The following is a 14,749-nucleotide window of genomic DNA, read 5'->3' as shown; positions in this document are numbered from 1 at the left end:
CAAAGCTGGTGAAAGTTTTGAGTAATTACTAATGAATATTTTAAAATGGTGTTCAGATAATTAAGCAGGGTTAATTTTTAGAACTCGGCCGAGGCAAAAAGTGCATCTACTGGCTTTGGTCCAATCTGCTTTTTAAAATAGATTCAGTATTTTTGTGATTCAGGAGTTTGAATAAAATGCAAAATGTATTTATTCCACCAAAAAAAAATCTGAATGTAAAATAAAAAAATAAAAATCCAAAAATATTTTCACAGTGCTGCTATCTGTATTTCTATTAGATCTAAAGTGATGATGATGATGATCATCATCATTTCAGTGTTGCATAGGAAAGTGAGTGAGTCATTATGGCTTACTCTGCATATTTAACAGTGTGGTCGTATCTCTTGACGACTATTGTATGTGGGTCATGAACACATTTTGGATCCCAACAAAATTTTTGTTCTGCTTTAATTTCCCACTTCAGTTTGATCTGTGTTCATTCATCCACTGGGAATACCGCAAGAAACATAGAATAGGTTTTAAAAAATGTGCACAGCTGCTTTATCATGACATGTGCTGCAATTACTCTGAGTAAAAAATACAAAATTATTAACAAAAACCTGCTTGTGCATTTGTTTTTTTGGGGGTTTTTTTCGAACTCTAACTTAGAAAAGTTCTCTGGTTCTTCAGATTCTGTGAGCATCTCTTGGAGTCTAAACTTAAAATGTTTTTCTGCTGAGGCCTCTCTTTTGTTCATTGGATGTAGGTTTGGACTCTGAAACTAAAAAGCAAAACAGCTGAAGGTTTAGGGTCAAAATTGGATCAGTATTTCACTTTTTTTTTTCTGTCCAGCTTGATAAAACACTCAGCTCCGTCTGAATTAAAATCATCCCAGAGCAAGATGCAGTCAGCAGATTTGGTTTCTTCAGACGATAAATTAATTCAAGCCCTTGAGCTTTTCCAGTGGAGAATCCAGGAAACTGCTATGCAGAACATGACAGCACTCACCAGAACCTCCTGGAGCTTCTTCAGTGTCCCATTGGCAGCCTCCCTGACCAGTTACTGTCACTTTTGGATGTTTACGTTTGGTAACATCACTGCTGTTCTGTTTTTTCTATTTTTACCTTTATGCAGTTTGTTTTGATCCTGTCTAACTTCTCTTCAAATTTGGCAAAAGGATTCAAACGCGCTAATCTCCCTAGGCTAGCTGAACTTTATTTGCAGCGATCCAGAATCTTCAAAGCAGATGGAAAGGGTCAGCCTGTCCAGGATGTGTGTTGCTTTGAAGGTAGAGAAAGTTCTGAAGGGATTTCTCATGCCGTCATGTTTTTACATCATGAAGAGCTGGCATTTCACCAGCGGTGTGTAGACGTTTGCGTCCACTGGATTTGTTCGTCCAGCATCGTAGAGCATGTGTTTTGGTGGAGGTAATTGGGTCACATTTGGTTCTACCTCTTGTTGGGACCATTTTAGATGAAAGTAAATTATGATGGCGATGGCTGTAGGAGTTTGTCCAGTAATCGGTTGGTTGGGTTGTCGGTTGGTTCGCCGCTCCATCCGACTCTGCCGTTGTATCCTCGGGTGAGACACTTTCACATCCTCTGGACTTGATATTACCACTACTCTACAAGTTCAAACCATTTACCATCAAACATCTGACCAAACAACATGGTTTGGCCAACTTGATCAGAAGGAGCCCATCCAATCCTCCTAAACAAAGACGTGATACTCGTTGGCAAGAATTTGTTGAGCAACCGTAATGATCTGGTCATAATTTAAAACATGGAGGCCCGTAATGGGTTTCTAATTAATCCGATTTGCGCAGAACCTGCAGGTGTACCACGGTGTTTAGTGGGTTTTAGGGATGACATCATAAGTGGAGTCATGTTGTCACCGGGCAGATCAGTCGGAAAGGTAAGCAAACACGGAGCGTTCCCTGTACGTACCGGCAACGGACAGAGATCAAATCCGATTGTGTTTCGGGTTTACACAAGGCCAGATGGTTGCATCGTGCGTTTCCTCAGCAGGTGTGGTGGACAGATGTCACAGCTGCGTGATACCGGAACCAACAGCAGCACCAGAACCCGTTCAGTCATCCAGCACTGTGTTAGAAAGACTGGAGCATTTGCACAGGGGGGCTTTTGAATGTTTACCACGCAATATAAGGATCCCTCCATGATGTGGACCAACAGAGACCTTCATGATGTTTGGGGACGCTGTTGTGTGTGAGAACCCAATGTTCAAAATCAGATAAAATTGATCTGGGTGCCTGATTTTTGTTTTACATTTTTTTTCTATTTTTTAAATTATTTTTAATTATGGACACAATATGTACTTCTGATCATAAGTGATGGATGTCGTTATGTAAATCTGGTGGGGCATGTTTGTTAGAAACACAGACCTGGCTTGCTTCAAAACTGCTCTGTTTAAACTTTCTAAGTTTTCTGCGACCAGCTCACCCAGTCAAAACCCGGCGTTGCTTTTGGGATGTTACAGAAGAGAAAGTTAGAGTGGCGTGTGGTGTTGAGGTAAAACAGGGTCTCTACATGTAGATGCTATTGGTTCTCACCACATTCGTGAGGACCTCAGCGCCTCTGTTGCTCGTCTTCCTCTGTCTCTCTCTGCCCATTTCCTGTCTAAAGCTCTGTGATTAAAGGCCACCAGAGCCACAAAGTTTTAAATAAAAAACAACAACAAAAAAACAAGTCAGAGAAAAGCCAACTCGTTGCTACCAGCATAGATGACACAATTTCTTTTTGTGCAAACTTCACATTTTATGCGAGAGCAACATGAGTCAGAACATGAACAGTCGCATGAGAAAAAAAGAGGACACCATAAGAGCGTGTTTTTATTTATTTATTTTATGTAGATATATTTGGACACGCGGATATTCAATGCCCATTTCAACAATACTGGGAGGTTAGTCTTTCTTTTTAAATGACCATCAAAAAGTGAACAAATATTCTTTTTAAAGTTTTCCAAAGAATGTAATAAGTGTATTTTCTTGTGACCAATAATCGTGAAGACCCTGACATTTACACCAATTACCTGCTGTTGATATGAAAGTGCAAAGAGAATTTATGAGCCTAATTTTCGTGGTAGGTATGGAAGAATGAACTCTTTGTTCTGAAATAAAGAGATGATGGCCACACTGATGTTTCCCCGAAAGAGCCTGGACAAAGGCCAGGACGGGGGCAGCTAGCGTCTCTGCAGATCCGAAACATCCTTGAGACAAATTGTTTAAACTTTTTCCTCCAGGTCAGCAGAACAGAGAGCTGCTGGCAAACACCAGCAGCCACAGAGACGGTTTCTTCCCTCAGACTATCTCTCTGATGAACATGATCAACACCTTATAGTTAGAGTAGTCGGTTAATAGATGGTGAAAATATAAGCATATTTGAACTGTGGCAATTCTCCTTTTTTATATGTATAAAAAAGGCAGGCAACATATGCACATATCCTTATTTCATTTAATGTAAATTTTATATATTTACTTTGTGCACAGTTAGGATTTGAAAAGTGCAGTCAGATTTATTGTTTCTGCACATAATCTCAGCCAGTAAAGAGGATTCTGATTTGCGAAGTAATGATTTCAGGGCACAACTACATACTTTCTGAGGTGTATGCGAACATGTCATCGCCCCCTGACATAAACTTGTCCAACTCATTTTTAATTAAAGTATCAATAACAATAAATGTACATATATGTGAATAAATCGTTGCCTACAGGGCAATTAAAAAAGAATGAAAGAAAAAAACAGGGCAATATGTCATAATTTAATATATAAGTGAGCCAAAGAGTCACTTCTGTTAGCCTGTGTCTAGAACCGCCTATGAGCTGCAGGTCTGAGGCATTTCGTTAGCATGTTTTCTATCATTCTTATAGCTTGAGGAAGCCTGATCCAAACTGGCAACCCACATTAATAAAATGGTGAAATAATATTGACCACAAAACACTGTATTTGTAAAAGATATAAAACAATTTCCTACACAATCCTAACAAACGTTTTTAATGTTCTCTTCACAATATTTATTTACTATTAATCTATTTGTATGATTTGTTCTTTAAATTACCATCTATATTATTTTTTGGTCTCAGGAAATGATTGAGGGATTAAGAGACTGATGTCTGGTTCTTTAGGTTCTGACGGGTCTGCGGTTCCTCTCCTGACCCATTCTAACCCACTGGGCGCCACTGAATATCACCGACACATTTATTTTTAAATTAAACTTCACTGTGGTTGTTTAGCCTGTGTTTTCCCACTACCGTCTGTATTTTTGCCAGAGGTTTTGCTTCTAAGGACGGTGTTTTATCGGGTGGACATTTTAAAAAGACGCGGGTTGATAGCGGCTCACTTCCGGCTGCGTAGTGTCCGTCTCTAAGCAACCGTGACAGCAGCGTTAGTTCGTGCGGTTTACGGGGGTCCTATTTAGGTCCCGAACCGACAATTTAGCTGACCTTAATATTTCCAGTGTTTTTTTTTTAAATTATCATTATTATTACATTTATTGTTGAGATGTATATTACATTGGTGTGTCTATCAGACATTTATAGCAATACGGAATAAATCGCGTCGCGTATTGGACAACAACAACCACCTGTTATTTTAGGCTAGCTTAAGCTAACCTGAATATTTACAACTCTCTTGTTGATACACTGACATTACTTACCTTCTGTCTTTCAACCACATCTTTAGCTTCCTGTTGTCGAGTGCATTCCTACAATTCAAATTTAAAAGGAAAAAAAAAAACAGTTCAATGGGTGACCAGCCTAGACATGCTAGCCATCAGCCTCTCTAGGCTAGGCATGTTGGTTGCTAGCCCATCCAATGCTACTGCTAGCCTACGAAGCTAAAGCAAGTGAGTAGTCTAATTCTCATTTGTGAGTATTGGTCACTCAGTTACCAGTGTCAGTCAGTCATCAATCAGATCAGTAGCTAGCTTCAGAATGGACATAGTGTCTTGTGACAAGAAAGTGGCCACCACTACTTCCAAATTCACACTAAATTAGTGTTAATTTTGGCACTAACGCTGTGCCATAAAAATCTACCAGGTACCAGAAGGTGCTTTATAAAAACGTGAGACTGTAGAAATATAAAACCTAAAGCTGAACTGGACCTTCCAACATAAAAATGACTCAAAACATACCAGTAAATCCATCACTGACTAGAAGTTTCTCACAGATGTTATTTGAGTTGTTAGGGGTTGGGTGTTTCTCATTTTGAATACATATTTTTCTTTATTTGTTGAATTAAGTAACTAATCAGAATATGTGTAATTAAATCCCTTTGTAATAAAAAACACAAGATATTGCTAAAAAAAAAACAATTTCCACGTTTTACCTTCACACCACTTGAAGGCGTTATCTTCCCAGAAGAATTAATAGGATTTGTGAATAAATCTCAAAATGTCATCTTTTTTATGTTTTATACATCTTAAGTGTTTTCTGTGTGTGCATAAATGTGTCGCCCAACGCAGACCCAAGCTAAATCACACTAGAAAAGGCCACATCAACAAGAGCAACATTTCCCATACATCACTTTAGCTTTATGCTCCACGTACATAAATGCTTGTTTATCTTTTCATATGAACATTTCAAAGGGTGGAAACTAGTAAATGGAAGCTGATTGATGCCATTTCATCTCTTGTGGGGTTTTATTAGCTTTGTGTCAGCTCCTCTGTGGGTTGTTTAAAAGAAACCAATAGTTGTTGGAACTGGAGAAAAGCTCCTATTGACTTTCTCTAATCAAATCATCGCAATAATCTTAGTTTATGATAAATCTACTAGTTGTAGATTTTCAATGGATGGTTGAATTTGATGCACGTACTCAAGTTTAGTTAATTATTTTAAATTGATGCCATATTTAGTTCTTTTTGATGGTGCTAGCAGGGTAAGGGGAATTGTTGAAGAAGCGCTTGCTTGCACTTCCTTGCAGAAGCATTCACATCCCTTGAACTTTTCCACTTCTGGTCAAGTTGCAGCCACAAACCTCAATGTGTTTCCTTTGGATTTTCTTTGATAGACCAACACACGATATTGCATAAATATGAAATGAAATGTGGTTTTCAACCGTATAAATCTAGAAAGTGTGGTGTGCCTCTGTTTTGTGACCCTTTTACTCTAATTTCCCTAAATATAATCCAGTGCAACCAGCTGCCCCCAGAAGTAACCCAGAGCAACCAGGGGGTAATTTAAGCTCAGTATATATCCGGTTGTTGTATGAAGTCTAAAGCAGGTTTTGCTTATTGAACTGTGTGGGACATGTGCAGGGATTATTCACAAACACACAAAGTTTAAATGAGGTTTCACACTTCCAAAGTCTTCATCGTCCATTTTGAATTTTCTTCCAGGGGAGACATAAAGGAAGAGGAGAGGCTGGTTAGAATCTAGCTGATGAAGAATATTTCCAATGAAATAATTTGTAACCGGGGGATTAAAGTCTAGCCCATGTTGTGTTAGCAGAACAGCATTGGTGAATCAGGAAGTACAAGCAGTTCCAGTCAAAGAGGTTGGAGGAAGGTGTAAAACCTGATAAGAATGAAGAAGGTCATGGAACACGGTACGTAGATGATCCAGGGAAGTTATTCGCCTGAGGAAGCTGGTTTGGTTGGGATAAACTACCCAGAAGATGCAGAAATTGAGACTGTGAGGACAGACAGCTCAGTGGAATAACGTGAACATGTGAGGAGGAAGTGTTCAGAGGGTGGTTCCTTTTAACACTCCTTCAGCCTGTGTGGCATCTAAGGGCGTCACAGACACTGAAACACTCCTCAGTCATAGATACAGTCTATTCTCGTGGTTATTAAACAGTCAGTGGACATATACAGGAAGGCAGAGGTGGGAGGACTGGACTTGAAGACCTGCCCGTACCGATTTCTCATCCAGATATCGGATGTGCGGTCACAATCTGTTGTGGGCAGGGGAGGGAAGGTGTATTCTGGGGAAATGGACTTAATCAGACACATGAAACGCAAGAGCAGGGAAAAGGTTCAGTGGATTTCTACTGGCAAACATGGTCAACATTCTGGTAGGGTTGGAGGAACTCTGGAGAGATTAAATAGTGAAGGGTCCAGGTAAAATGAAGAGAGAGGATTAGGGATGGCTGAAAAAAACTGATTAGAGATAAAAGCCGGACGCTATCATGTGTGTTGACACTCGGGTAGAGAACCATTTGGTTGCTCGTCAGTAGAGGTGGCCTTATGAGGAAGTGGAGACTCGAGGTTGGTGAAAAAGCACAACACAAACACAGCAACAGCCCAGAGTCATGACATAATCTCAAAGTTTGGATGTCTTACTTGTCAGTGTTTAGTCCACGGTCTAAAAATGAAAAATGTGGCATTTAGCAAACACTACCAAGTCCTTTACCATACAGAGTCCTTCACTATTCTAGTTGTTCCTGGGAGGCAAATCATCCACACTGTTGATCTCTTTTGATTTCACCCAATTTTATCTCTCTCTGCCGTGTGTCTGATAGTATTATTGTTGCTGTTGGCGTTTCCCCTTGGCCAGGGGTGGACAATCCTGCTCCTCAAGGACCGGTGTTCTGCAGCTCTTAGAAGGTGATTCAGCTATTTGATTCAAGTGTGCAGTCAACCTCTCCAGGGTCCTGCTAATGACCTCATTATTTGACTCGGGTGTGTTGAAATAGAGACGCATCTAAACGTTGCAGGAGACCGGCCCTCCAGGCCTGGATTTGCCCACCCCTGGCAGTACAGCAGGCCTTTACCAGACAAGCAACCAAGAGTCCCATGGTAACTCTGGAGGAGCCGCAGACATCCACAGCTCAGGAAATCTATCAACTAGATAACTTATCATTTTTGCACCCAAATACAAACCTCTTCAAGAAGTATAAATACTTATTATACATCACTGATCGTTCTCCCGATAATGTATTTAAAAAGAAACATTTCCCCCGAAATCACCTCTGCAATTTTTTTCACTTGCAAAAAAAATTAATAAAAAATGTCGAAGATGTTGCCTTTTCCCTGAAAAAGAAGGGGGGGTGGGGGATTCTGTTAATTAGCGTAGCCATGTTTCTTTGTCAAAAAACTTTAAGCAATCTGTCGACAGGATGTTGAACCCGAGGGGATTTTCTGGGTCGCTGATGGAGCTGCTGGCCCCTTACAGGAAGTGGAGCAGGTATGGGAAATGAAACACGAGCAGGGTTTATAAAAGATGAGAAGGGCTCCTCAAATGATGGGTTAAACAGTTTTTTTTCCCCTTTTTTTTTTCCACGGCCCTATTTGTGGCCTACGGCTTTGCGCGGCACACTCACACTGACAGACGAGCATGGAGACGCTGCTGTTTCTATTTCCTCAATTTAACTACATGGCCCCAAAGGAGGAAGCATATTTCAGAATGTTTGCTGTACAGGACCTGCAGTCACGAGCGATGAAGGACGACAGCGGCAGGTTGGTGTCTGAACTCGACTCCTTTTCAGTCATCTAAAGACTAATTTAGAGCAGATTTACTGAAGATGTTTATTAATATACACGCAGAATTGGAACTGCAAGGCAGCAGATTGATTTCAATCAACACCACGGCTTTTACAGCTTTTAAGTCGTTGCCAGCGAGTCTCTCTGCTTTTTTTTTTTTAATTAAGACTTGTCAGCTAACCTGACTTATCTTTTAGGTCATTCTTTACCACGAGCAAGCGGGTGTAATTAATTGTGTGTCATGTCCACCACCTCAGAATGTGTCGGAGGAAAAGTCTGCAATAAGTTGCTGGTTTGCTAAATAGTGCCACAAGTGCGGCGCCGAGTGTTTTGGAGCTTGATGTATTTTCTGCCTTGTTTTGCAGACAGAAAGACAAAGAGAGGAAGAGCCGACTAAGCCTTTTTCTCACCAAGTCGGGCTCCCATGAAAACGTCAGTCCCCATAAAAAGACAAACACGACAACGAGCAAGTGAGGCACAATTCATTATTTTTCACGCACAGCCGCTGTTATGCCAGGCGACCGTGATTCATTTTTAACCTCCCCGAGTTTCCAGCGGGGCCCTCCGTCGACTCATTAGGCGGCATGCAGAAAACCTGGCGAGGAGACGGCTCTCCGAGAATCCCCCCCCCCAAAAAAAAACATTGTTCGCTGCATCATTAGGGAGGATCTGACCGTTTTGTCTGACTCTTTTGTCCTTTCTTTTTTTTTCTGCAGCATCTCACCAGAGGCAGCCTTGCAGTGGAGCGACTCCTTTGAAGAGCTGCTGAAGCACACAGGTCAGCCCGAGCCTCGGAAACCTTCACGGCAGCGCTCGTTTAAATTGCTGTCCGAACCAGTCGATTCGACTGTCAGACGCTTTTTTTTTCTTTTCTTTTTTTTTTTTTTTTGCTTTCTGTGGGCTCAAAACTGGAGCGGAGCGCTCACAGCGATAAATAGAGAATGGGAGACGACAGCGGGAGTTTCACTACATCTTTTAATGTTTTGTCAGAACAGACAGCAATACAGAAACTGTGCAACTTCCTCCTAATCACAGAAGTAACACTTTAGGACCACACTGAAACCCTGTGTGCTGTTTTGGAAACATTTTTAAAGATGCCTTTAAAGTTTCTTGTAGATCTGCTGTGAATATTTTTTAATGCTTTTTTTTTTTTTTTTTTTTTACTGAAGTTACTCCCGTACATGTTGCTGGCCGTGTTAAATACCAAGGTTCCAGTTTGAAATTGGTAGTTTTTCATCATACCAGCAACAAAAATCATATATGGTAAAAGGTATTAATGTTCAGAACATAAATATCAGCATGGAAAATGTTTACTAGAGATTGCTGAAGGAAAATCAGTTACCAGTTGATGCCTGTTTACCACAGACCAACTAAAAGCAAAGAAAATTAGATGGACATGAACTCCTGATGAATTCTAATCTTAGCAGACCTACTTTCCACTAGTCACTAGTTGTTGATGACGTCGTCAAAAGATGGTGTTATTTTCTATAAGAATTAAAGGTCAGGTATGTAACTTTTATAGGAAACATCTATTTTACATTTTGAAACTGTCACTGTGTCGTGATGGTTTAGTATGAGACAGATAATCTGAAAAATATCAACCTTCTCCCAGTGTTCCCTTATATGAATGCTAATGCTAATTAGCATGGCTTACCGATGACTGTGGGTAAATAGTTTTCCTGGAGCGGTGAGTTGTTTACCTGCCATTAGCACATTGAGCAGCGCGCACACAAGATTGATTGACAGCACTAAGACCCTCCTACTGGATCAGATTGGATGTTTCTGCAGATGGCAATGGTAGCTAAGGTAGGAGGCAGAGGAGTGCGATCTTTTCATAGATTATCTGTCTCATTACGTGCCGTCATGACAAGGTGACAGTTTCACAAATATGTGAAACATGACATACGCGTTATGTCATGGAAAACATGTTATAACATGTTACAAACATGTTATAACGCATTTTATGAACAGGAAGGAGCGTTCATGAATGTTTATGACTGTTGTCCTGAAGTGTCATTCCGTAAATAATGACAATTTTAATCCAAAGTTGACACTTTATGGACTTTTAATGCAACTTATAGTACAACTTTGCATTAAAAGTGTCATTATTTTTGGAATGGTATTTTTTTTTTTTTTTTAATGAATAAAAGTCACATACACCAGATTTAAAGACTTTAAAGTTTCATAGAACGTTTGATTCTCAGATGTAACGGGGGAAGGTTATTTTATTGGTGATTTAATTGGTCTTATTCAAACTTACTTTAAATCAGAATGGGGGAAAAAACACGTTAAGGGTTAAAATTCGGAGAGAACAAATTAAAGAATCCACCAGCATTCACATCAGAATCTACTCAGGATTACGAGAAAGTGGCTATTTGGGTCCAAGTGGTGTCATTTCTATTGTTCACAGAACAGGCCATGTTCTCTTACACCAGTATCTTTAGCTTACAGAAAGCTGTGAACACCGAAGAGTTCATTGTTGGCCAAAGAGGTCATTTTTAAACAGGAAGTGACACTGATCTCTTTTAGTCAGAGTTGGGAAGTTTGGACTTTCTGCCATGCTAACACACTAATATGATAAAATGACGGATGCAGTATTTGACAGAATTCCCTCCACACTATAGAAAAGTTGATCGACAGTCTCTGTATGTATCTCTCCTTTTACCACATGCTGTTCCAACAGTTTGTGATTCTGTTTTTGTTCAGATGGGGTGGAAACCTTCTCTCAGTTCCTCCGGACAGAGTTCAGCGAGGAAAACATCGAGTTCTGGTTGGCCTGCGAAGAATACAAGACCATCGATTCAGAAACCAAGCTGCTGTCCAAAGCCAAATATATTTATACTGTTTATATTGAATCGGAGGCTCCTAAAGAGGTACGGTGGTGGCATCTTTATGTTCTCTAGAACTGCACAGATTTAATGGCGCAGAGCTCTGAATGCTCCAGTGACATTTAGCGTTTTCTTAGCTTATCTGTCACTGAGGACTGTTTGAGATGAAATATTGATGTCACCGTCAGAAAAATAACCGTGGGCGAGGACTAACACACTCCATAGTTATGAGCCTGTGGCGAGCTGACCTTTGTGAACAATCATTAGGTGCAGCAGTTTGCTGAGGTCATGTGCATGCATGCTGCAAAAAGCGGGTTGAGTTATTTCTGAGTGTGAGACGGTTGCGGCTTCCAGACAATTTGCGCTTGATGATGCGACCACCATCTGATGCGCCGTTCAAAGCCTGCAGCAGTTCAGGCTTGCTGAGGAGTCTGGTTTGAGGTTTTGAACTGTCTGTGCAAAGCTAAAGAGAGCATCTCCCACACACTTTCAGTCTAGAACAAAAGCACATTTACGAGGGTGAAAGGCTTTTTTTTTTTGCTTCTTCTTCTTCTTTTTTAGCATGGCAGCTTGTGACCATTGTAGTTCCTGTTGTGGACTGTTCTGTTTGCAGAAGAGATAAAGTTCTACACCAGCGTGTAGGATAATAATGCAAGATATGGCGAGCGCATTTCACAAAGGGCATTTCTAAAGTCATAAAAATGTACTAACGCGCTTCCTCGAGCAAATGTGGGACTTTCCCCGTCTGTCTTTGGGGAACCTTTCTCAGCCCTTTATCTGTTGGCATATTCCAAATTGTGAGTCACAGAAATAACTTTCTCCTCAATAATAATTAATAGTAGGGCTGCAGCTAATGATTCTTTCAGTAATTCACTAATCTGGCGATAATCGTTGGTACACTGCAGATTTTTCATTTAAAAAATATAATATATGTAATATGGTCTCTGTGGTACGGTGGGAGTAAGGAAGCCATAAGAAGTTTGCGGTTTGCACCAATCTGAGTAGGAGACGCAGCGAACACATGAAGCAATCTTCACTGGTCAGTTCGGACCTGAATGGGTCTGTCTGGCCTTTAAGCAAAGACTTCACACCTGCAATGAAACGCACCAACCCCACCGTTAGGAATGGCCGAATCAAACGTCCCGGTTCTGAATCAAGTCTGAGAATCTGCGGCGGAACCAGAAAACAGATCTTCACTCACTGAGTTTAAGCCAGTTAGCAAAAAAATGTGAACAAATTTCAGACTCTAGGCATGGAAGGCTGGTAGTGAGTCCAAAAGACCCGCAGCTGTAATTACAGTAAAAATCTGATTGGTTGGATACAGATATATGCCCGCTTTGACAAATTTTATTGTGAAACCTCTCAAATATGCATTACTTTTTGTTGGCCTAGCCCATAAAATAGGAAGCTTGAGGTTATAATGTGACAAAACCTGGTAAGTTCGAGGGCACTCGATTTGTTTTGCAGGCTACTCTAAATCTTGACCAGCAAAGCTAAAATCGTGTTGGATATTTGTGTTTAATGCACCACCTACAAGCCGCGTCTCCTGTTCTAACTGGTCATACTTGATATTTGCCTTTGCTTTAACTCAGGTCAACATCGACTACAACACAAAGATGGCCATCCAGAAAAACATGGAGCACCCAATGCGGGGCTGCTTCGACGCAGCCCAGACGAAAGTCTTCAGCCTGATGAAAAAGGACTCCTACCCAAGGTTCCTGCACTCTGACATTTACATGCGCATCACTCGGAGGAAGGGCCCCGGAGCCACCATGTTCCGCAGAAGGTCACGCTCCTGCGTGTTTAACGAGCGCGGGGAAGCCAAAACCGAGCCCTCGGCTTGGTAATCGCAAATGCTGCGCAGCTGCGTGGAATGGATTCGCCATCATCATCCGGGGGACCGTCTCTGATTTGCAACACAACTGTTGAGACACGATGCGGTGTCTTAATTTAGGCCCCACAGGTTCTGATATGTAGAGTGCAATATTTTTGTGTAACCACAGATTTCCCGATGGATGACTTCTCAGACACAGCACCACAGTGAATTGACATTAATAGTAATTTAAATGTACAATTTGGGAAACATTTCCTTCCATTAGTTTTTGTAAGATTTCTATCCTCGTTTCAGCTTGGTAAATTTTATCCCGTGGTTCTCTCATTTTACCTTAGGAACTGCTAGAAGGGAAGGACAGAAACTATTTCTATTTTCATTTACCTAGCTCTATTTTCCTGACGGTTTATGTTTCATTTTTTATTTGCCTCAGAAGTTAGAGCCTGGATCTGTATTAATAATCATCTCTGAACCTTATTGGGTTCCAGTCGGTTTATAAAAACCACTATGGTTTGCTTCTGTTGTGCTACATGGCCATGCTAATAGCTATTAGCCTCCCAGGCTAATAATGATGATATTCCTCTGATGTTTATCCGTCCAAACACCGTAGCAACCAGAGCTTGTACATTGCTCTGGTTTTATTAATTAGAATTAATTTATTAACTTTATGAAACAAACGTTAGCATAGCATGGCTGCCATATTGAATTTTCAGGCCAGATTGTGTGAGAAACGTCTGACCTTTCATGATGGAATTCCAACTTTATGAAGGAAGTCATTAGTTGGAGATTGTGACTTGTGCAATTTCAGCCAAATGATTAATTGAAGTAATGGGCTTTTTTGAAACTTGCCATGCTTTTGGATGTTTGCTACCCATTTGTTTCCTAGCAACTTAAAGCCAGCACAGACAGCTGTATTTTTAATTTTTTTTTTTTTTTTTTGCTTTCCCACGGTGTTTTCCGCTAAGCTAGGGGTAACTTCGTGCAGACACGAGCGTGTTAGCAATGCTGTTGTTTCACACTTGCCTTGAAAACGAAAGGGCAATATTACCAGAAATGTGGACGCATGTATTCTGATTATTCACTTGGCAACCAACAGCCCGAATCCATCCTGGGAGGTTATTTAGCAGCGGTAACATTTTTCTGCTCCATCGGCTAAAACAGGGGTGGGCACTCCCGGTCCTCGAGGGCCGGTGTCCTGCAACTCTTAGATGTCTCCCTGGTCCAACACACCTGAATCCAACAGCTGAATCTCCTCCTAAGTGCAGTCAAGTTCTCCAGAGTCCTGTTAACGACCTCATTATTTGACTCAGGTGTGTTGAAGTAGAGATGCATCTAAAAGTTGCAGGACACCGGCCCTCGAGGACCAGGAGTGCCCACCCCTGGGCTAAAATATACTGAGCCCAGAAAGGGGATTGCTCCGCTGGTTGCTTCGTGGATGCGATTGCCATTGTGATGCACTGAATGACAGCAGCCTTCGGTGAGGATTTTCTTTAAGACTTTCTGAAACCTTCCGAAGACTTGAAGGAAAGTGGAAACATTTGAGGAAGGGAGGCAGTTCAAGTGCTTGTTGAGGCACATTCAACACTTTGCCCCCCCTCTGCACAGCCGCGGTGTGTTACAGATTCATACTGTTATGCTTAAGTTTTCATTAAAACTGATGATTTGCGCCTCTTGC

General features: G+C 41.1%; 1 protein-coding gene across 1 annotated transcript; it reads left to right on the top strand.

Moving 5' to 3' along the window:
- The first annotated feature begins 8,139 nt into the window (after nt 1-8,139).
- On the top strand, nt 8,140-14,302 carry LOC102238043 (regulator of G-protein signaling 8-like). The gene is made up of 5 exons (XM_005802430.2): nt 8,140-8,391; nt 8,781-8,885; nt 9,132-9,193; nt 11,122-11,288; nt 12,836-14,302. The coding sequence occupies exons 1-5, from the start codon at nt 8,270-8,272 to the stop codon at nt 13,088-13,090; spliced, it is 711 nt and encodes a 236-aa protein (XP_005802487.1). The 5' UTR covers nt 8,140-8,269; the 3' UTR covers nt 13,091-14,302.
- Nucleotides 14,303-14,749: the final 447 nt, after the last annotated feature.

Source organism: Xiphophorus maculatus, chromosome 6 (assembly GCF_002775205.1).
Source record: "Xiphophorus maculatus strain JP 163 A chromosome 6, X_maculatus-5.0-male, whole genome shotgun sequence".
NCBI classification, from domain to species: Eukaryota; Metazoa; Chordata; class Actinopteri; order Cyprinodontiformes; family Poeciliidae; genus Xiphophorus; species Xiphophorus maculatus.
Note: the sequence above shows the minus strand (reverse complement) of the source record. Positions and strands in the feature narration are given on the sequence as shown.

Coding starts and splice junctions, on each gene's coding strand:
- LOC102238043 (XM_005802430.2), top strand. CDS start 8,270: ATGGAGACGCTGCTGTTTCTATTTCCTCAATTTAACTACATGGCCCCA. Junction 8,886..9,131: donor ACAAACACGACAACGAGCAA/GTGAGGCACAAT, acceptor TTTTTTCTGCAG/CATCTCACCAGAGGCAGCCT. Junction 9,194..11,121: donor AGAGCTGCTGAAGCACACAG/GTCAGCCCGAGC, acceptor GTTTTTGTTCAG/ATGGGGTGGAAACCTTCTCT.